Consider the following 21,916-nt stretch of genomic DNA (forward strand, 5'->3'; position numbering starts at 1 on the left):
GATGTGGCAGGACGACCAAATTCTTCTTGTTCCTCCTGACTGTTCTGCAACCCTTTCATCCTTACTGCTATTTCAAACAGAGCTTCTTTTCCTTTAGTTAACTGTTGATCATCTAGAAGAATCCGATGCATTGGGTCTACATAAACAGCTGCCAAAAGAATGTTATTTTGTAATAGTAGCTCCTCTCTCCGTTTCATTGATGTGGCAATGCCACTTGCAATTAACCCTCCTCTTTGGGACAGGCGAAACATCAGGTTCTTCCACTCCTTTAAGAAAATACCTGGAGTTAAGTCCTCTGCTTGTAATTTTTTAATCACTGTAAATGGGTGCTCTAGCAATTTTTCCAGCTCAGTCGCCTGATTCCACTGACTTTCATTTAGCGTCAGTTGAGGGTTAGCCATGTCTACAAGAAAGGTTTTCAGTTAAACCAAGCGCTGAATCATTAAGTACTGCCCCATCGTGTGGCTTGATCAATAATTGCCCCTTTTCCAGCACGTCTCTTCAAAATTGAGTCAACTTTAGGGGTTCTGGCAACAGTAGCCAATTTTCTCACCTTGCCAATCAGTGCAGCAGCATGTCCTTCTTGCAGACTGTCTCTTATAGCCAGCTGTAGCGTATGCACAACACAGCGCATGTGATGAATGAAAGAACGTACTGACAGTTTCAACAAGATCATCTAAACTATCATGTTGCTGTTCATCTGAAGCAACTTCAGTTTGCTCCTCAGTTACAATACTGTGTTCCTCTATTTCAAACATTTGTGTCTGTGGACTCAGAATGTTCTTCTAGCTGCTGGTCACCATCATTACTCTCATTCATTAGCTTAATAGTACTTATAATACTTATATTTGAAGCATTGTCAGTTATGACAGAAAGAACTTGCTCTTTTTTAAGTTCATAGTCTTGCAGAACCTTTTCCACCAAGACCTGGAGAAACTCACTGGTGTGATGAGCTTCGGTGTCTTTTAATGCCAATGTCTTGGTAACTATTTCATTTTTGTCACAAACAAATCGGACATTGATTGCAAAATAGTTCACTCTGTGACGTGTGCAGGCATCCATTTTAAGAAACAGAAAGCGTCCCTTGAGACTTTTTTTTAAGTTCTTCCTTTTGTTTAAAAGCTTCTTCGATTACTAATTTTCTAATACTCTCTCTCTCTCTCTCTCTCTCTCCAGAGAAACACCAAGCTTGCAGGCCATTTCCCCATTCAGACACATAAAAGCTGGTCGTGAAAATAATGAAATAGGCACACTATCCTTTACAACAAGCTCTATGATCTGTTTTTTAAATGTATCTACTGCCATTGTCACAGTAACTTTGTCACTGACATATCTTGCAACTGATGGCTGCAAAGTTCTCTGCTCCTTTGTTTGGCCGGAAGAGCTGGGCACTGGTTCATTGGTTTGGATGCAGTCTTTCTCATCCACTGCTTTCAGTACTTCTGGATGAAAGCGCTGTAAATGTCTCTTTAGATTAGAAGCTCTGGTAGGAGCATTTTTATCTTTGTCTGAATATGCACTGATCTTGGCTTCACAGCATTTGTTTTCGTCTGGATAATTTGTCATACACTGACAGACATAATGTTTTTTCTATCTTGAGTGGTGAAATGTTCAAATACAGCTGATTTAATGTGACGCTTCTTTGACATTCCCAGGTTTTTAATTCTGCATTCACAATCCAAATGACAATTGTTTTTCCTAAAAACAATTGTACAAAATTATTGCCAGATCGTACAACTGATATAGTGGTCAGTAATACTGTTATTCCTCATGTACTCAGTTAACTGATGCAAAGTTTGTTGAAAGGATAATACTACTTAGTCTTCCTCTTCTGAGTAGCAGCTGTGAGATGCTTGGAAGACGCACACCTAATAAACATCTAGTCTAGAGGAGGAGCTTTACTACTAAGAATTTGCAACACATTTTCAGTTTCATACATTGTAAGTAGGGGGGGTTGGGGCACCATGAGGTAAACCAAGTATAAGATTAGATAAGGGCAGTGGAGAACAGTGACACACAAGAAGTAAGAAATGTCTCTATCTCCAGCAGAACTGCTTATCACTGTTGTTCATAGTTTGCTAGAACATATATTTTTGAGTAACATTTATAAAATTCATATGAAAGTTCAATTATGAAATATTAATACTTTTTTTTTTTTTAAAGTCGGAGTCGGTACATTTCTATTGACTCTGACTCCAACCAAAACTAACTCCGACTCCACGACTCCGACTCCACAGCCCTGGTTAGGATGAGTGGGCTATAGGACGGCCAAGAGGACTCGAGTCCTGCCAGTGCCGCTGCTGCCGTTCCTTCATCCTCATCAGATGAGGAGTTTTATTTCGACAAGTATTTGGATGACATGGAGCAGGCAAAGCATTGCTGCACGGAAAAAGATTCCACTCCCATAGAAAACAGATTGACCATATTTCAGCAACATTTTTCACTTGCTCTCAAAGTAGAAGAGTTCAATCGTTCATCAAAACTGACTGTGCACGAGGCAATTCCTTTATACCCTGAAATTGTTAGAGGTCGCCCATGTGGATACTGCTTTGCCACCAACCCAAGTTAGTTTAGAGAGGTTGTTCTCTAGCCTTAAAGAAAAAGTCAGATTTGAGGTCATCTATAAGAGGATCTGATGGAGGCGATACCATTTCTCAGAATAAATTCATAGACTTCACAAATGTTGTTCAGTAAGTTTTTGTTAAACTTTTTTGTATAATAAATTGTAAATATGAAAGTTTTTTTGTTTTTTTTGTTCTAAAGTTGTATTCCACTAAATATATTGTATCATAATGATTAAAAGCCTGATGTTACCATTTTACCACAGTAAATGTCAATTAAACTTAAACATGAGCCAGGTATGAGGGGGTCAGAGTTTCAGACTCTGTCATGGAAATTGAGGAGTTGGATTCGGACATTTAGCCTACCGACTCCACAGCCCTGCTAACCAGAGTAGAAAGAGAAGTGGGAAGGCCCCGCTGCGCAACTGAGCAACAAGACAAGTACATTAGTCTAGTTTGAGAAATCGTTGACTCACAGGTCCTCAACTGGCAGCTTCATTAAATAGTGCACGCAAAACGCCAGTGTCAACTTCTACTGTGAAGAGACGACTCAGAGATGCAGGCCTTCAGGGCAGAGTGGCAAAGAAAAAGCCATATCTGAGACTGGCTAATAAAAAGAAAAGATTAATATGGGCAAAAGAACACAGACATTGGACAGAGGAAGATTGGAAATAAAGTGTTATGGACAGACGAATCCAAGTTTGAGGTGTTTTGGATCACACAGAAGTACATTTGTGAGATGCAGAACTGAAAAGATGCTGGAGGAGTGTCTGACGCCATCTGTCAAGCATGGTGGAGGTAATGTGATGGTCTGGGGTTGCTTTTGTGCTGGTAAAGTGGGAGATTTGTACAAGGGATTTGAATAAGGAAAGCTATCACTCCCATTATGCAATGCCATACCCTGTGTACAGTGCTTGATTGGAGCCAGTTTCATCCTACAGCAGGACAATGACCCAAAGCACACCTCCAAATTATGCAAGAACTATTTAGGAAAGAAGCAGGCAGCTGGTATTCTATCTGTAATGGAGTGGCCAGCACAGTCACCAGATATCAAACCCATTGAGCTGATGTGGGAGCAGCTTGACCGTATGGTGTGCAAAAAGTGCCCATCAAGCCAAACCAACTTGTGGAAGGGGCTTCTGGAAGCATGGGGTGATATTTCTCCAGATTACTTCAGCAAATTAACTGCTAGAATGCCAAAGGTAATGCAATGCTGTAATTGCTGCAAAGGGAGCATTCTTTGATGAAAGCAAAGTTTGAAGGAGAAAAAAACTATTTCAAGTAAACTTTTTTTTTTTTTTTTCGAACCTTGTCAATGTCTGGACTAGATTTTAAAATCATTTGGCAACCCATTTGATTAATAACAATGAGTTTTCATGGAAAACACAATTGCCTGGGTGACCCTAAACTTTTGAACGGGGATAAGTGGAAGCGGATAAGTATTTTTAACCGTTATTCTGTTTAATTCTCGGAAATCGCGGCAGGGACGGATACATCCATCTTTTTAACAAAAAAGAATCCCTCAGCTACCGGCGATGAGGAAAAGCGAATATGACCTTTTCGGAAACTTTCGTTAATGTAAGTTTTCATGGCTGACTGCTCAGGGCCAGAACAGTTATACAAACGAGCCTTGGGTAATTTGGCATTAGGAATGAGATTAACCCTTTCGCGACATGCGCCGTACATGTACTGCGCATGTCGGGTTCCCTGCTTTGATGTGCGCTCCGGCGGTGAGCGCACATCAGTCGCGACATGTCAGCTGTTTTATACAGCTGACATGTGCGCGCAATAGCGGCGGGTGAAATCGCTATTCACCCGCCGCTATTAACCTGTTAAATGCCGCTGTCAAACGCAGACAGCGGCATTTAACTACCACATCCGGCCGTGCGACCGGAAATGACGTCATCGCCGACCCCCGTCACATGATCGGGGGTCGGCGATGCATCAGGAAGGTAACCATAGAGGTCCTTGAGACCTCTATGGTTACTGATCGCTGGTAGCTGTGAGCGCCCCCCTGTGGTCGGCGCTCACAGCACACCTGCATTTGAGCTACATAACAGCGATCTGATGATCGCTGTTATGTAGCAGAGCCGATCGGGCTGTGCCTGCTTCTAGCCTCCCATGGAGGCTATTGAAGCATGGCAAAAGTGAAAAAAAAAAGTTTTTAAAAATGTGAAAAAAATATTAAAAATATAAAAGTTTAAATCACCCCCCTTTCGCTCCATCCTAAATAAAACAATTAAAAAAAAAAACATACACATATTTGGTATCCCCGCGTTCAGAATCGCCCGATCTATCAATTAAAAAAAAGCATTAACCTGATCGCTAAACAGCGTAGCGAGAAAAATCCGAAACGCCAGAATTACGTTTTTTGGTCGCCGCGACATTGCGTTAAAATGCAATAACGGGCGATCAAAAGAACGCATCTGCGCCGAAATGGGATCATTAAAAACATCAGCTCGGCACGCAAAAAATAAGCCCTCACGCGACCCCAGATCACGAAAAATGGAGACGCTACGAGTATCGGAAAACTGCACTTTTTTTTTTTTTTTTTTTAAGCAAAGTTTGGAATTTTTTTTCACCACTTGGATAAAAAATAACCTAGACATATTAGGTGTCTATGAACTCGTAATGACCTAGAGAATCTTAATGGCAGGTTAGTTTTAGCATTTAGTGAACCTAACAAAAAAGCCAAACAAACAAGTGTGGGATTGCACTTTTTTTGCAATTTCACCGCACTTGGAATTTTTTTCCCGTTTTCTAGTACACGACATGGTAAAACCAATGATGTCGTTCAAAAGTACAACTCGTCCCGCAAAAAATAAGCCCTCACATGGCCATATTGACGGAAAAATAAAAAAGTTATGGCTCTGGGAAGGAGGGGAGCGAAAAACAAAAACACAAAAACGAAAAAGGGCCGCGGCATGAAGGGGTTAAGGCTATGTGCCCACGCTGCGTTTTAAGCGTTTTGCCGCGATTTTCTGCTGCGGAAATGCTTAAACGCTTACAAACAGCATCCCATTAATTTCTAATGTTCCTCAATTGATGTGCCCATGCTGTGTATTTTTTTTTTCGCGGCGGAAATGCATCTCGGTAAGCGCAGCATGTTCATTATTTTTGCGGAATCGCGGAAATTCAGCACCCATAGACATGCATATGAAAAACGTGTCAATTACGCGTCAAAAATGCATATAAAACGCGTCTAAATCCGCATGCGTTTTTCCTGCCAAGGGTGTGCGGATTTGAAGCCGAAAATTCTGCTTCAATCCTGCAACGTGGGCACATAGCCTTATAGCACATCCATAGGGGCGGTGAGGAGGTAATATCTCAGACTTTTTTTTTTTTTTTTTTCCCAAAAAACATCTCCGAAGTCTTTCAGGTATTCTGGAAGACTCTCCAGACTAATGGAGCAAACATGCACAGGTTTCAGACACTTTTCAATACAATAAGGACCCCATTTGACAATATCTTTCCGATTCCAGTCAATCGGATTATGCATACACAGCCAAGGAATACCCAACACAATTCCAGCAGGTAAATCCTCAAAAACATATCAGGAGATCAATTCCGTGTGAAATCCACCGTAACTAACCCAACCAGATTTTTGAGCGACGGTGTTCCATCAATGGCCAAGATTTGCATAGGTCTTTCTAGCTTAACTGTCCCTAATCCTAGCTTCAGAACAAGTCCCCGCATCATTGAAATTAGCAGCAGAACCGAAGTCAATAAAGGCAAATGTGAACGGACACTGATCTTGAAAAATTTAAGAATTCAACAGCACTTTATCTGAGGAGTAAAAGGGTACCTGTAAGTCTGAGTGACCTCCTCGACAATCACCAAGACTTAGCCGATTCCCGACGGCTTGTTTGCTGCAGGTCATGCCAAACAATCATTTAAGAAATGTCCAATTTGGCCACAAGAGACAGTCCAAGTTCCCCTCTTCTCCTCTCCTTAATCCTTGAGTTGGCAGCACCAACCAACATAGTCTCCACCTCAGGTGAACGAATCGGACCAGTAGGACAAGATGGAACCTCTTGTTACACCTCGCATCTCTCGCATCTTCCGATCCATGCGGATAGCCTGAGTCATGGCCTCCACCAAACAACCAGGTAGAGCCAGAGCGTCCTTTTGAGACTCCGAAAGACCACGGAGGAATTGACAACCAAGAGCTGCGTCATTCCACAGGACCTCAGAAGACCACTTCCGAAACTCGGTACAATAGTCTTCTACTGTGCGGTTCCCCTGTCACAGGTTCATGATCTTTGTCTCTGCCACGTTGCTATCCTTTTGTGCATTTTGGCATCCGGCACGGCCTCTTATTGTCTGGGTCTATTTTCACTTTCTTCTTATAGGGGCTCTTTGTCACTACTGCCACAGTTTACAATATCAGGGTCCCATTCCCTTATTTGGATCTCTTGAATAATTGTGGGTGCATTTGGACGCATAATTATTGTATACATTCACAGATCTTCTTTTTCCATGTCAGATAAACTTTAAACAGTCGGGGTTATTATTTATTTGTACCATGAGCTTGGTCTATACTTGATCTCTTTTATGTACATGCACTATGTTCATATGTTACATCATTGATTTATAAAGGGGCTTGAGTGGTTGTACCTAATTGTTTTTACTTATGTTTTAAGTCACCATTGTGTTGTGTGCCAATAAAGTTCACTTTTTCATTTCAGTTTTGGTGTAATGTGCATACCTTACAGTAATGCTTTCCCTTCTTGGTTCATTATTTTTGCTACTGGGTATCTCCGCTCCCTATATAATGATACAGTAGTGCACCTGGTTTTATCTATTCTACAGGAAAACCAGAAAGGCAAATAAAGTTAACAGGGAGCAGGCAAAAGAGAAGTCGGGTCACAAGCAGTCAAGTCCAGGAAGGGAATAGTCAGGCTTGGTCAGGCGCAGATCACAGAGACCTCAGACTTACACAGGCAGCAGCAAGTGTACGATTGACGCAGTGAAGGAGCTAGCATGCTTAAGTAGACTAGTCAAGGAAAGGAACACATGATGCAGCACAACCCCTACAAAAAGTAACATCAGACAGGAACAGAGTGGAGATCGTGACAATGCAGTTTTTTAAATGAAGGTCTTTTATTAAGGGAATAAGAAATCCAAACCTACAGGGAGGGACCTTTGTGAAAAGTTACTGCCCCTAAACCTAATAACTGGTTGAGTCTTTTTACAACGCTCTGGAGGCATTTTGGCCCGCTTGTCTTTGCAGAATTGTAATTCAGCCACATTGGATGGTTTCTGAACATCAACTTCCTTTTTTAAGGTCATTCTAAAGCTTCTCAATCTGATGAAGGGTAGGACTTTGACTACTCCAGAGTCTTAATTTAGTTTTTCTTATGCCATTCCAAGGTGGACTTGCTGGTGTTTTGGAAAATTGTCCTACTGCAAAACCCAAGTGCTCTTCATCTTGGGGTCATGAACAGATGGCCGGACATTCTCCTTTAGGGTTTTTTTTGGTAGCTAGCAGAATTTTTGGTTCCAATTACCACAGCAAGTCTTCCAGGTCCTGAAGCAGCATAACAGACCATGACACTACCACCACCATATTTTACTGTTGGTATGATGTTCCTTTTCTGAATTGCTGTTACTTATACGCAAGATGTTATGGGACATACACCTTCCAAAAAGTTCAACTTTTGTATCGATAGCACTCCCTTTCACACAGAACCCTGTAAGTTTGGATTTCTTTTTACCTTAATAATAAAGACCCTCCATTAAAATCTGCACTTTGTGTTAAACTTGTCATCTTTTGTCTAATATTTTATATCTTTGGTGATTTGAAACATTTAAGTGTGGCAAACATGGAAAAAAATTTAAAAAAAAGTAGGGGGCAAACACTTTCTCATATATAGATATTATTTTGTTTTTCTACTACCTGTTGGCTTATCTGCAATATAAATTTGCAGGTACAGAAGCGAGATGCAATTTTTATACACTGAGCCAAATGAAGTCTATTGCCTGCACTTATGCCTTTGTTTCTGTACTTTTGTATTGTTAGTATACTCAAACAATGATTCTAGCTTTAGGAACCGAGAACCCAGTGATTCTTTCATGAATATTATGGATGCTCCAATGTTCACACCGACTGGAAGGCAAGTATTCCGTGTTACAAAGTTTCCTTCATTTTTGAATACTTTTTCGGGTTTATAGCCATGAAAGCTAAAGTTCTACAGGCATGTTCTCATTATACCACAGAGCTTTTAGAGGCACAATAAGGCTAAACAGAAATTCACATGCAAAGTTTAAATAAAAATCTGCGATGTTTGTGGAATTGCTGGGGAGAGTTGATTTGAGGGTAAATGTACATACTGCTTTCACTCTTGGATTGGGGTCTAGAAAATGTGTAGCTTTGTACATTACCGCCTGAAATTTTAAAGGCAGTTTGTCCTTCCCACATTCAGGTTACTGGTACAGTCACGAGACTTCACTCCCATTAAAATCCTACATTAACATCAAATTTGGTACAAGCGTGATGACACTTCACGTGTGTGTACTAAATTTTACTCAGGTGTGTTGTAAATTGTTTTATTTTAAGAGGAAAAATCTAGGAAGAAAAATAACAATCAAGAATATAAAAAAAAAAAAAAAACTTGGTTGCGGGTGCTCAAGAATTTTTATTTTTTTTCTGAGCTCATGCAACTGACAGCCTGATTATGTTCAGTAAAAAAATATTGTAGTTGCTGATTACTACAGTATGTTTTTACTGTCCCTAATTTAGTCTGATCAACTAATCCCTTTTTTTATTGTTTTTAAAATCACTTTTTTCACACACAAATAAAACTGAGGCCGAGCAGTGATTTGTCACTGACCTGCGCTTCACTGCTGTATGATGCACACACTGAGGCGGAGCAAAGTGGAGGGGGGGGGATAGTCAAAGACTGCAGTCATGGAAAACAAGGAGCAGTGATTTGCGTAGGGAAGCATTAAGGCTGCTTTCACAATGCGTAGTTTTGGATAAAAAAATGCATCCTGCAAAATACGTGCATGCGTCGGACCGTCGGCACAAAAAAAGTTACAGGTAACGTTTTTTGTGCGTCGTGTCCGCCATTTCCCACCGCGCTTGTGCGGCCAGAACTCCGCCTCCCCGAACATCACAATGGGGCAGCGGATGCGTTGTAAAACTGCATCCGCTGCCCCGTTGTGGTTTTTTTGCACAGTACGACGCTAGTGTGAAAGTAGCCTAACAAAAAAACACTGCCCAAGATCAAGCACTGATAGTGATAAGCGCTTGGTGGCAGAAGGGGGAGGAGGTGAGGGGGAGTAGGAAAGCTCATAGATCAGGAATGTCTTTCTTCAACAGCAGCAGCAGTGACACACAGGCTTGAAAGTCTGTTACACCACAAGGCCCAGCTGAGAATGGCCGTATTAGGCCCCTTTCACACATCAGTTTTTTTTGCCATCAGTCACAATTCGTTGGTTAGACGGAACTGTCGCAGATTATGAAAAACTGATGCGACAGATCCGTTTTTTCGCCGCATCAGATTAGCTGATCCGGCTAATTGGATCCTAAAAAAATTGGAGTATGCTCAGTTTAAAAAAAAAAAATGGAATCAGTCACCGGATTCCGTCATTTGACGGACCCGGCGCCATAGGCTTCCCTTCTAGCAAACGACGGATCTGTGGCCGTCAGTTTTTTTTGATGGGAAACAAAAAAACGTTACTTTGTCCGTCATCTCCGGCTGCAGGATCAACAATTTTCAACGGATTTGGCGAACGACGGATGAAACGTGAGGCCATCCGTTGCTAATACAAGTCTATGAGAAAAAAACGGATCCGGTGGCATCAGTCGCCGAATCCATTTTTTTTTTTTTCTTTTCAAAATTCGATGGATTGTGACTGACGGCAAAAAACTGATGTGTGAAAGGGGCCTCACCGCTCTGCGCACGTCCAAAACTAGAATAGAATAAAGGTACCTTCACACGAAACGACGCTGCAGCGATAGCGACAACGATGCCGATCGCTGCAGCGTCGCTGTTTGATCGCTGGAGAGCTGTCACACAGACCGCTCTCCAGCGACCAACGATGCCGAGGTCCCCGGGTAACCAGGGTAAACATCGGGTTGCTAAGCGCAGGGCCGCGCTTAGTAACCCGATGTTTACCCTGGTTACCAGCGTAAAATGTAAAAAAAAACAACAGTACATACTTACATTCGCGTCCCCCGGCGTCCGCTTCCTGCACTGACTGACTGACTGAGCGCCGGCAGTAGCAGGGCACAGCGGTGACATCACCGCTGTGCTTTCACTTTCACTTTGCGGCGCTCAGTCAGTGTGAGAAGCAGACGGCGGGGGATGCGAATGTAAGTATGTACTGTTTGTTTTTTTTACATTTTACACTGGTAACCAGGGTAAACATCGGGTTACTAAGCGCGGCCCTGCGCTTAGTAACCCGATGTTTACCCTGGTTACCAGTGTAAAATATCGCTGGTATCGTTGCTTTTGCTGTCAAACACAACGATATACGGCGATCGGACGACCAAATAAAGTTCTGAACTTTATTCAGCGACCAGCGACATCACAGCAGGATCCTGATCGCTGCTGCGTGTCAAACTAAACGATATCGCTATCCAGGACGCTGCAACGTCACGGATCGATAGCGATATCGTTACAAAGTCGTTTCGTGTGAAGGTACCTTAAGATAAGAATAAACCCAGATTCTCTGTGAGAATCAGTAGGCACTAGTGAGGGCGAATATACTCGTTACTCGAGATTTCTTGAGCATGCTCGGGGGTCCTCTGAGTATTTTTGTTTTAGTGCTCGGAGATTTATTCTTGCTGCAGCTAAATGATTTACATCTGTTAGCCAGTATAACTACATGCGGGGGTTGCCTGGTTGCTAGGGAATCCCCACATGTACATATGCTGGCTAACAGATGTAAATCATTCAGCTGCGGCAAGAAAAACTAAATCTCCGAGCACTAAAAAATACTCGGAGAACCCCCCTAGCATGCTCGAGAAATCTCGAGTAACGAGTATATTCGCTCATCACTAGTAGGCACCTTAACGCAAAGTCTGTGACTGCTACATTTTAGCCATTACATACCCAGTGCGTCCAAGGTCAATAAGGGGTTTAATTTTATCTATTTAACAAGTACTGTAAAATGACATGTGGTGTGAATTTTAAACTCCACAGCATGTACATTCTTTCTATGGAGTTCATGATGTACGGTACTTCCCCCTTTCAGTAATGCATAGGATGAAATTATTGATACAATCTGCATGTAAGACATTCAGCTACAAGCGCATCTGCAAGGTTTGCATATAGCATTTAAGCTACTCACAGCAAAGGAGGGGGGGTGCATGGCTATACCTGATGGAGAACATGGCTATATTTTGTTTTTAAAGGTATCTGTCCAACATTGCGTTTAAAATAACAAATATAAACTTGCCAATCCCTTTACTGCTTTTATTGTACTGCTGGGTACCCTGCTGTTCTCCTTGCTTCATTTACATTCTGTCCATACATAAACTCCAGAAGAGGTGTTGACAATTGGGTGGTCGATTGAGCGGAGCTGCTATTTAAAGGGAACCTGTCAGGGGCGTGATGACCTCTAAGGCTACTTTCACACTAGTCCGTCGGTACGGGCCGTCGGCCTGACGGACAGTGTGCTAATTAATCACAACATGGGCAGCGGATGCAGTCTTACGACGCATCCGCTGCCCAGTGTCATGAGCGGGGAGGAGGGGGCGGAGTTTCGGCTGCGCATGCGCGGTCGAAAATGGTGGACTCGACACACAAAAGTTACATGGAACTTTTTTTTGTGCTAACGGTCCGCCAAAACTCGACGCATCCGTCTCACGACGGATGCGACGTGTGGCCATACGTCGCAATGCGTCGCTAATGTAAGTCTATGGGGAAAAAACGCATCCTGCTGACAACTTTGCAGAATGCGGTTTTTTCTCCTAAACGACGCATTGCGACGCATGCAAAACGACGCTAGTGTGAAAGTAGCCTAAGTGGGCTGACTAGTCTGAGGACACAACACCCCAATTGACTAGTCAAAGCCTTATTTACATATCATAAAGGGACTTTAGAAATACTTTTTTTTTTTTCTTTATTTCCCTTTATTACTAAACGGACTTTTAAGCAGGGTACGGTATTTACATATAGACACAACTGCTGGTGGTTCTGTGGGCACGGGGACCTGACAAATTCCCTTTAATATATGCATTTCCTGTGTTCATTTTAATTCTGCTTCTCTGCAGCCAAATGTACTGAAGTAATCTATACAACAATAATAAATATATAGCCATATAGTGTGTGTGTATGTATATATGTATGTATATAGATAGAGGTAGAGAGAGAGGTGGAGAGAGGTATGTATGTATGTATGTGTGTGTGTGTATATATATATATATATATATATATATATATATATATATATATACATATATATACACAGTGTGTATATGTGTGTATATGTGTGTATATGTGTATATGTGTGTATGTATGTGTGTGTATATATATATATATATATATATATATATATATATATATATATATATATATATATATATGTATGTATTTCAAATCACCCACCCTTTCGCCCCATTCGAAATAAAACAATGAAAAAAAGTCAAACATATTTTTGGTATTGCCGTGTTCAGAATCGCCTGATCACAAAAAAACGACGTGGCAAGAAAAAAATTCCAAACCCCAGAATTACTTTTTTTTGGTCGCCGCGACATTGCAATGCAATAACGGGCGATCAAAAGAGCATATCTGCACCAAAATGTATAATTAAAAACGCCATCTCGGTGCACAAAAAATAAGCCCTCACCCGACCCCGAGGTCCAGCAAAAAAGGAGATGCTACAGGTCTCCGAAAATTGCACAATTCTTTTTTTTTTTTTTTTTTTTTTAAGCTTAGTTTGGAATTTTTTTTTCACCACTTACATAAAAAATAACCTAGACATGTTTGGTGTCTATGAACTCGTAATGACCTGGAGAATCATAATGGCTGGTCAGTTTTAGCGTTTACACCTAACAAAAAAACAAGTGTGGGATTGCACTTTATTTGCAATTCCACCGCACTTGGATTTTTTTTTTCCCTTTCCAGTATACGACATGCTAAAACCAATGATGGCGTTCAAAAGTACAACTCGTCCCGCTTAAAATAAGGCCTCACATGGCCGTATTGACGGAAAAATAAAAAAGTTATGGCTCTGGGAAGGAGGGGAGTAAAAAACGAGAACGCAAAACCGAAAAAGCTTCGGGGGTTAAAGTAATTATTGCAAATACTATAAGTATATGATGGTTGTCCTGTAAATCCAAATGTTTACCTTCATAAATGCAGTCTCTATAGTTTGTTTGAGACCTACTGCTGCAGTGTCCACCTAACTTTCGACCAAGTGCCTCTGCTTTATTTCATTTTTTTGCTTGAAAGGTTTGCTATGTTAATTGAGAATTATTGTAACGAGTTACTTTACCCTCTCTAGGAAGTCTCTACCTCTTACTAACAAACTGACTTCTGATATGCGTAGGTTGTCCTTAAATGAAAAGGTAAGTTTTTTTTTTTTTTAATTACGGTTTAGATTCTAATATTTTCAATGATTTGTATTTATTTTATATGCTGTGCTGCATATGTACATGCAGAAAGTGACTGAAGATTGTTTTAAAGTCTACAGTTCTGACCATGGAAAAAAGCAGGGTGCTGGTTTAAAATACAAAAATAAATTAAATTCGGCCTATTAACGCCCCTAGTTATCAAGTTAATGCTTTTGCATCAAGTAAATAGAAAACTATTTTTGGTAATCATGAGAGCTGTCAGTGACTATTAATGTGCTTGAATAAATGTACTATCACCATGTGAGATGCTGTATATCAACTAATTGAACTTTCACAGGAACTTCTCTCACCCAACCCTACTGGAGAAAATAGTTTTGTAGAAAGAACTCCAACCTCTACAATAGAGAAAAGGTCAGACACTAGCTGGACAACACCTGCAAGCAGCTTACTGCAGAAAACTCCAAAACCATGTGAGCAGGATGCGAAGAGTGCTGCATGTCTACAGCTTGCACAACAGGTTTGAAACCTTATTTTCTTTAATTTGCTTGTGATGTTAGCATAGATGTAATTACTGTGTTCTGCTTTTTGCGTCTTGTCTTCAGTAGCCATGCCTAAGCATGTTTACCTCTCCGTGATTTTAACCTGTTGGCTTAACCCCTTAATGACAGCCAATACGTCTTTTAACTGACCTGCGATATAAGTGAATAGCCTCCCCATATAGGTGACAATCCTGCAGCTGTTGGTTGTGCACTACAGCTGACAACTTGCTGTATCAGCCATGATCAGTATTTGCACCTTCCAAATCTGTTTAACCCCTTAGATGCTGCTGTCAATAGTGATTACATCATTATAAATGGTTAACAGAGTGTGGGGCTTCCTCTATCCAAACTGGTGCCCTCAGATCATGATTTTTTGGTCCTGATGTTTGCCATGGCAATTCACGTCCAAATAGCGGCCTTACAGTCTGACAGATCTACTAATCTGTTCAGAAGTTAGAGGCATTTAGGTGGTATAAATACACATTTTCATTTCTGTCATACCACTTTGCATTAATTCCTATAAAGCACCTGAAGGGTTAATAAACTACCTGACAGCAGTTTTCAATATGTAAGGGGGTGCTGTTTTTAAAATGGTATCATGTTTGGGGGTTTCCCAATATATGGGATCCCTAACGTCACTTCTAACATGGATAAGTCCCTAAAAAAATAAATTTTGTAAATTTCCTTGAAGAAATGAAAAATGTTGCTGTTACATTTTTAAACCTCCTAAAATGCTAACAAAATGAAATAACATTTGACAAATGGTGCTGATGTAAAGCTGACATGGGGGAAATGTTATTTATTAATGGTTTGCTGTGGTATGACCATCTGGATTTAAGGGATAATCAATCAAATTTAGAAAATTGCTAATTTTTTTACATTTTTCTCAAATTTTTGATATTTTTTATAAATAAACACAAAACATATTGACATAAATTTACCATTATCATAAAGTATAATGTGTCACGAAAAAACTGTTTCAAAATCACTGGGATTTGTTGAAGCATTGCAGAGTTATTACCACATAAAATGACACTGGTCAGATTTCAAAAATTTGGCTCTGTCACTAAGGGGTTAAAGTGAATTATATGTATGCCATTGCAAATGCGGTGGGGGCTCAAGAGCTGAACTCAATCTCTGCACAGCATTTGAGTTTAGCAGCAGTGTCTTAAACTGAGCTGCACTTGCTACACTAACCATCTAGATGCCATCTGTGTTCTGACAGAAGCATTTAAATAAAACAGTTGTCACTACTTATGCGCACCAGCTGCTATCGCCTACCTATCCTCTGCGACGCTTAATAGGTTACCATTGTTGGAGGGATAAAGCCCTCCTTGCTCATTTTCAATCTATACAGTACGAATATGCATGGTCAAGTTCTTAAAATCGTAAATACAATTTCCCCTCCTTTTCCCCTATTAAAATGTTTTGTTTTTTTTTACTCAGACTGGACTTCTGGGCATGGCAGTACCATCAAAATTAAAAATTAACTCATGCGATGGCTATAAGCCTTGTAAACCATAAATGGATTAAAAAACAAAAACAAATTCGTGTGTAATCAAATACACACACACACACACACACACACACACACACACACACACACACACACACACACACACACACACACACACACACACACACACACACACACACTAACTTGACATATATGGGATATCGGGACTGTACCACATACAGGGATTGGACAAAATAATGGAAACACCTGGAAGCATTATCAAAAGAAAAATATGGTGTAGGTCCACCTTTTGCGGCGATTACAGCCTCAATTCTCCGAGGTATGGATTCATACAAAGGAATTTTAGCCCATTCTGCAGTTAAAACACCCTCCAGTTCTTTGAGCGACGATGGCGGCGGAAATCGACGTCTAACTTGAATCTCTAAAATTGACCATAAATGCTCAATAATGTTGAGGTCAGGGGATTGTGGGGGCCAGATGAGATGCTCAACTTCATTAGAATGTTCCTTGTGCCATGCTTTAACGATTCTAGCTGTATGAATTGGTGCATTATCATCCTGAAAGATGGCGTTCCCCTCCAGGAACAGTGCTTGAACTATTGGATGCACTTGGTCACCAAAAATGCCTAAATAATCTCTGCTGTTAATTCTTCCATGAAGGGATATCATTGGCCCAAATAATCAACTACAAAACATTACCATATGTCACGGTTTGCATGTTTATCACATGTTCGACGATTACAATGCCAAAACGTTAGGTGTTTCCATTATATTGTCCAACCCCTGTATATCAGTTCTTCTATCCCTTTATAATCAGCCCTAGAAATGATTATTTTTCTTTTTTAATGCATATTTAATATATTAATGAGAGTTGTTGATACTTGGAGTCCTGTTTTTATTAAAGGGTTTATCCAGGAATAGGAATGCAAAATATAAATTACCGTATATACTAGAGTGTAAGCTGATAATGAGACACTGCAAATGTTCCTTGAAAATCAATTGAAAGGGTAAAAAGACTTTTGATATTTTCCCTTCTAATGCTAATTGATCGGTAGGTGGTGGTAAGTCCACCAGGCATTAGTACTCAGCTGAAGGTGTATAGGTCCAATATAAAAGATCAATCCGAGGACATCAAAGTCAATTTTCCAACAAAATATTTGTTTATTGTAGACCAAACATACAGTCAAAACAAGCCAACGTTTCGGCCACAATTGGCCTTTATCAAGGCAATAATCTACAAAAGTACAATAACAAAAAGATGAAATTAATACATATATAAAATATATGAAAATACATCCAGTATCCATGTATATATGCTGGTCAAAAAACAATCATTCAGAAGGGGATCAGAACGTCTATATCCCTGATCACTCAAATGATAAATCTGCACAGAATATATGTATAAACAAGGTAGTGCAATGAAAATTATACAGATGGTAACTTCCCTCACAGTATACAAAGAAGAGTAAGTGATCAACATATCATCAAATAATAGTAATCACATATGGTCATGAAGATCAATGCGTGATATAATATGAATGACATATCCAGAGTGGATCTTATAGAGTAAAGTGGAAACACACATGGAATTACCTGTATGGTGGTACAGGAAGGGAAACTGAAATACAATAAAGATAAAACGAAGTAAACAGGAGTGCGTGATGTAAAGAAATGGAGAAACAGAGGCAGCCCGAAGTGAAACTAAAAGGATACAGAATAACCATACCTAATAGTATGAGGAACGCGGGATCCAGGATACAGCCGCCATAAGGAGAGGTGTATCGCATATGGGTGCCGGTGTCTTTATATAGTAGCGACGCAATGCGCCAACCGGAAAGAGAATCATAAGCAGGAAGAAGGGAAAAGAAGCCAACCAGGCCAAAGCGCACGCGCCAAGCCGTCAGACCGCGCATGCACAGTAAAGAAGACACGGACGGAAGTGGGGCAGCGGCGCTCAAGATCGCATAATTGTAAAGGAACTAAAACAAGAAAAGGAGGGGGAGAGGAACATAAAAGGACAACCAGGAGAACAGTACCCACAAACCTGTAGGGAAATGACATACACCCAGTCTTGTGAAGATCCACCGGACTATGTCTAAAAAAGGAGAAAAAATATATAAAATATGCATGTCCATCAAAAATAATATAATATCATACGACAAATAAGTAATAAATATGACCATATGTTAATGAGTATCCATCTGTATAAAAATGTGTACAATATAAATACAATAAAGCAAAAGAGAACCAACAAACTATTCTATACCCGAGTACCTATAGGTCCCTATAGAAAAGGGAAAGGAATATCAATAAAATAGCTCATATTCCCTATTCAAGCCATTGGGTTCTAAAGTTTGAAGGGTGTGAATCCAATAGGCTTCTTTCTCCTTTAGTTTCAGTATTCTGTTACCTCCTCTTCTAGCAATAGGTATATTATCGATGACCTGGTATCGAAGCTGCGAAATATTATGATTATGTGAAATAAAATGGGCTGGAATGGGCAACATCATCCTTTTGCATCGGATAGTTGATTTATGCTGAGATATGCGGTCTCGGATATGCTGGGTGGTTTCACCAACATATCCGAGATTGCAAGGACACTTGATGAGATAAATGACATAAGTAGAATCACAACTGTAATAGTTGCGGATAGGAAAACGTTTGCCAGATCTCGGATGGGTAAATGTATCTCCCCTAGTAATGTTCGAACATTGTAAACAATGTAGACAGGGAAATGTTCCCTTACGTACTGTGCCCAAAAGAGTTTCTCACTTCATTTTTAGAACTACCCACATCAGCTGAAACAAGGAGAATGCGTAGGTTAGGCGGTTTCTTATGGCACATGAGCGGAGGAGAAAAATTCTGGGATATCAGGATATGATATACCAAGTAACTGCCAATGTTTATGTATGATCCTATGGAAAAGTCGCATAAAGGGATGATGGGTATAGGTCCATACACCCATTGTACCCTCATGAACATGCTTCAGCTTGATGGTTTGAGCGATCAAGGTTGTCAGGAGGCAGACACTGTGTAGTTACACTCTAAAGATCAAGTCAGGAATCAAAACACATTGTGTAGTTTTAAATGTTAGAAATTTTTTTAAAGCACCCGTGCGTATATATATGATGTTGCAAAAGTTTTGAAACCTCTACATATTGTATACCGACTTGATCATTTAGAACATTCCATTGTATTGCTGGAGACCTCTTTTAATGTGGAGTTGGTCTGGTTAGAACAGCTTTCACTTTTCTTGGAAGGATTTCTAGGTTTTGACGTGTCTGAGAATTTTTTTTTCTTATATCCAGAAGAAATTTTGTGATGTCAGGCACTCATTGACGAGGACTTGACAAATAATATTTGTTCTGGGTCAAACCTAATGTGTATAAGTCAGGATTTTGTGGACCAGTCAAATTTTCACCAAGCTCGCCCAACATTTCCTTCATGGGCCTTGCTTTGTGCATCAAGGTACAGATATACTGGAACAGAAAAATACCTTCCCCCAAACTGGTTTTATAAAATTTTAAAGTTGTTTTCCCAAGTACAAAAGTTCATTTTATTCACCAGATCTTAGAATGAAAATTAGGTACACGATAGTTAAGCGTCTGACCGTACGGGGCATGGTCTGATCATACCACAGCTCCTGGATGGGGAGAAGCAAGAGTATATAGGCATTGCAGCACAACTTGTGTTTTTTTTTTGTTTTTTTTTTGGGGGGGGGGGGGGGGGTTTGACACGTAAAATATTTCCCTTCCTGTTTTTGTACATTTTTTTTTTTTTTTTTTTTCCCGTTCTCTGCCTGAGAAGTGAACAATGACTAGGTACACTTGTCACTGGGTTGCTAGTTTCCTAGGGGCAAAGGAGGTGGAAAATCAGTCTCCTTTATGGTTTTTGCTGTGTTTTGGAGTAATGTCCGTTTTCCCCACAATTTCAGCACCATACTATTGCTAGGTCATTCTGTCCCCTACTGTGTCCCACGGTTTCCTTGTGCTCCATGACTGGTTGCTTGATCCTTGTCTAACTCCTTTAGCCACTTTCTAAAGGTCTTTTGGGTCCATGTTTCTCCATTCAGGACTGTCTCCACTGCCTTCCGTAAGCACTTGTTCATACAGTCAATGAATACATCAGTTTTATAAAGGGTTCCTGGCACTGTACCCCATATCTGTCAGTTTCGGCTCTAACCGCCCAAAGTATGTTTCTATACTCTCGCCTTTTTGCTTTGTCACGTCAGTCAGGAGTACAGACTGCCCTTTCAGAATAGCCCATTCTTTCATTGCTTCACAGTACATCTCCCCAGACTGTACAGATGGATCATTCATAGCCCATGAGTCTTAATTATGTGTCCTAGTAAATCGCCTACCTTCGCAGTCACCAATAATAATCTCTCTAGGTCTGCCCAGGTGCACTTGGGGTATGTGCAGACGATCAGTAAACACTGTGGCTTGAACGCTGCGTACTTGTGCAGTGTCCATCCAGCTGTTGCAGCATAGTGGATGGGATTTTAAGAAAACCCATGCCCACTATGCGTCCAGAGACACCCACTGCTCACTCACTGAGATGGACATGCGCATCTCTTCAGACCGCAGCATGTCAATTTCTCAATAGAATATATAGGACACAATGAATCCGCACGGTTCATTGAACACATGTGGGTGCTCCTGCATTCAGTAGACTGCAGCAATTTGGACACAGGGAACTTGTGCTGCGTCCAAAGCACTGCCAGTTCTGCATAATCTTCACATATCCTTATACGCCTGTTGTATTGTCTTTAGAATGGGAAAGGTTGGTTCTTGGGGGCAGTCAACAGTTTCAACATAATACTCCTGTCTGTCTTATTTTGGTAACACTCCTTGATTCTGATGTGGATGGGTGTCTGATGGTGGTGACTGGATATTCTGGGGAGGTGGCGTGATGCTTCAAATCTTCTTCCTTTTCAGGATTACTGTCAGCTTCCTCCCCAAAAGTCAAATTTCTCCATTGTCAGTTTTTTTTTGTCACTACATGTGATCTTGTCTGGACAGGATTGAGTATAACTTGTGTGAGATGTGCTGCCTCCCGGCCTAAACAAGTATCTCTCCAGTCTGTGTTTGGCTGACCACAATGTTTACAATTCCACCTGTCTTGTCTGAGTCTGTAGTTATACAGAGGTGGTCCTAGATTTTTGGGCATCAAAATATTCAAAATAAACCAGCGTCGCCACATATTTTAAAATGTAATTCCGTGAGAGCCATACAATGTTAACAAAGTCAATAATCAGTCAAAGCAGTACACGAGTGTTTGAACTGATGAGGCCGGGAGAGCTAGTGTTGATATTGGCCACAATGGTGTGGTAGACAGCAGTGTTTCCCTTACCTTTCTCCGGATTTGAGGATGCATACCAGTGCGGAAGCATTGAGGAGATGCCTTTTGTAACTATTGCTGTGGAGTAGATGAGGCAAGGAGAGGAGCGGAGCGCTGTTTCGGCCGGTGACAGGCGCTCTGTGAAGCTTTACCGGGCAGGCGTGGATGTTCAGGTGCTGCGGTCGAGTCCTGTGGTAGGATGGTGACCGGAGACTGCAGGACTGCGTGACGTCAGTGGTCCCGTGTAGTCCACATGACTGCCGCAGGTACCATGCGCAGTAAGGACCAAACTTATCCTTCATTATTTTTTTTTTTAACGATTTGTCTGAGAGCCAGATGCAGCCATCAAGAGCCACATCTGGCTCGCGAGCCATAGGTTCCCGACCCTGTAATACACCTTACATCCTTACTGTTGCACTCGTCTCAGCCACACAACACCATTTATTCACTTATTCTCTTCCCTTGTCTTTAAT

The 21,916-nt window shown here is 40.9% G+C and overlaps 1 protein-coding gene and 1 long non-coding RNA gene across 7 annotated transcripts in view; one reads left to right on the top strand and one right to left on the bottom strand.

Moving 5' to 3' along the window:
• The window catches only part of HAUS6 (HAUS augmin like complex subunit 6), an 89,669-nt gene that overhangs the window by 53,268 nt on the left and 14,485 nt on the right, over positions 1–21,916 (top strand). The window contains exons 12-14 of one of the 2 annotated variants that reach the window (XM_077249815.1): positions 8,584–8,677; positions 14,019–14,082; positions 14,426–14,605. In XM_077249815.1, coding sequence (XP_077105930.1) covers positions 8,584–8,677; positions 14,019–14,082; positions 14,426–14,605 — 338 coding nt within the window. Of the gene's footprint in view, positions 1–8,583; positions 8,682–14,018; positions 14,083–14,425; positions 14,606–21,916 lie in introns of both variants that reach the window. The other variant, XM_077249813.1, reaches the window with a different exon arrangement.
• Positions 17,193–21,916, bottom strand: part of LOC143764373 (uncharacterized) — a 238,255-nt gene continuing 233,531 nt past the window's right edge. For all 5 annotated transcript variants that reach the window (XR_013213177.1, XR_013213172.1, XR_013213169.1 and 2 more), the window contains 2 exons: positions 18,148–18,198; positions 17,193–17,721 (listed from right to left, as the gene is read on the bottom strand). This is a non-coding gene — a long non-coding RNA (uncharacterized LOC143764373). The remainder of the gene's footprint in view (positions 17,722–18,147; positions 18,199–21,916) is intronic.

The sequence above is a fragment of the Ranitomeya variabilis genome, chromosome 1, assembly GCF_051348905.1.
Source record: "Ranitomeya variabilis isolate aRanVar5 chromosome 1, aRanVar5.hap1, whole genome shotgun sequence".
Lineage (NCBI taxonomy): Eukaryota > Metazoa > Chordata > Amphibia > Anura > Dendrobatidae > Ranitomeya > Ranitomeya variabilis.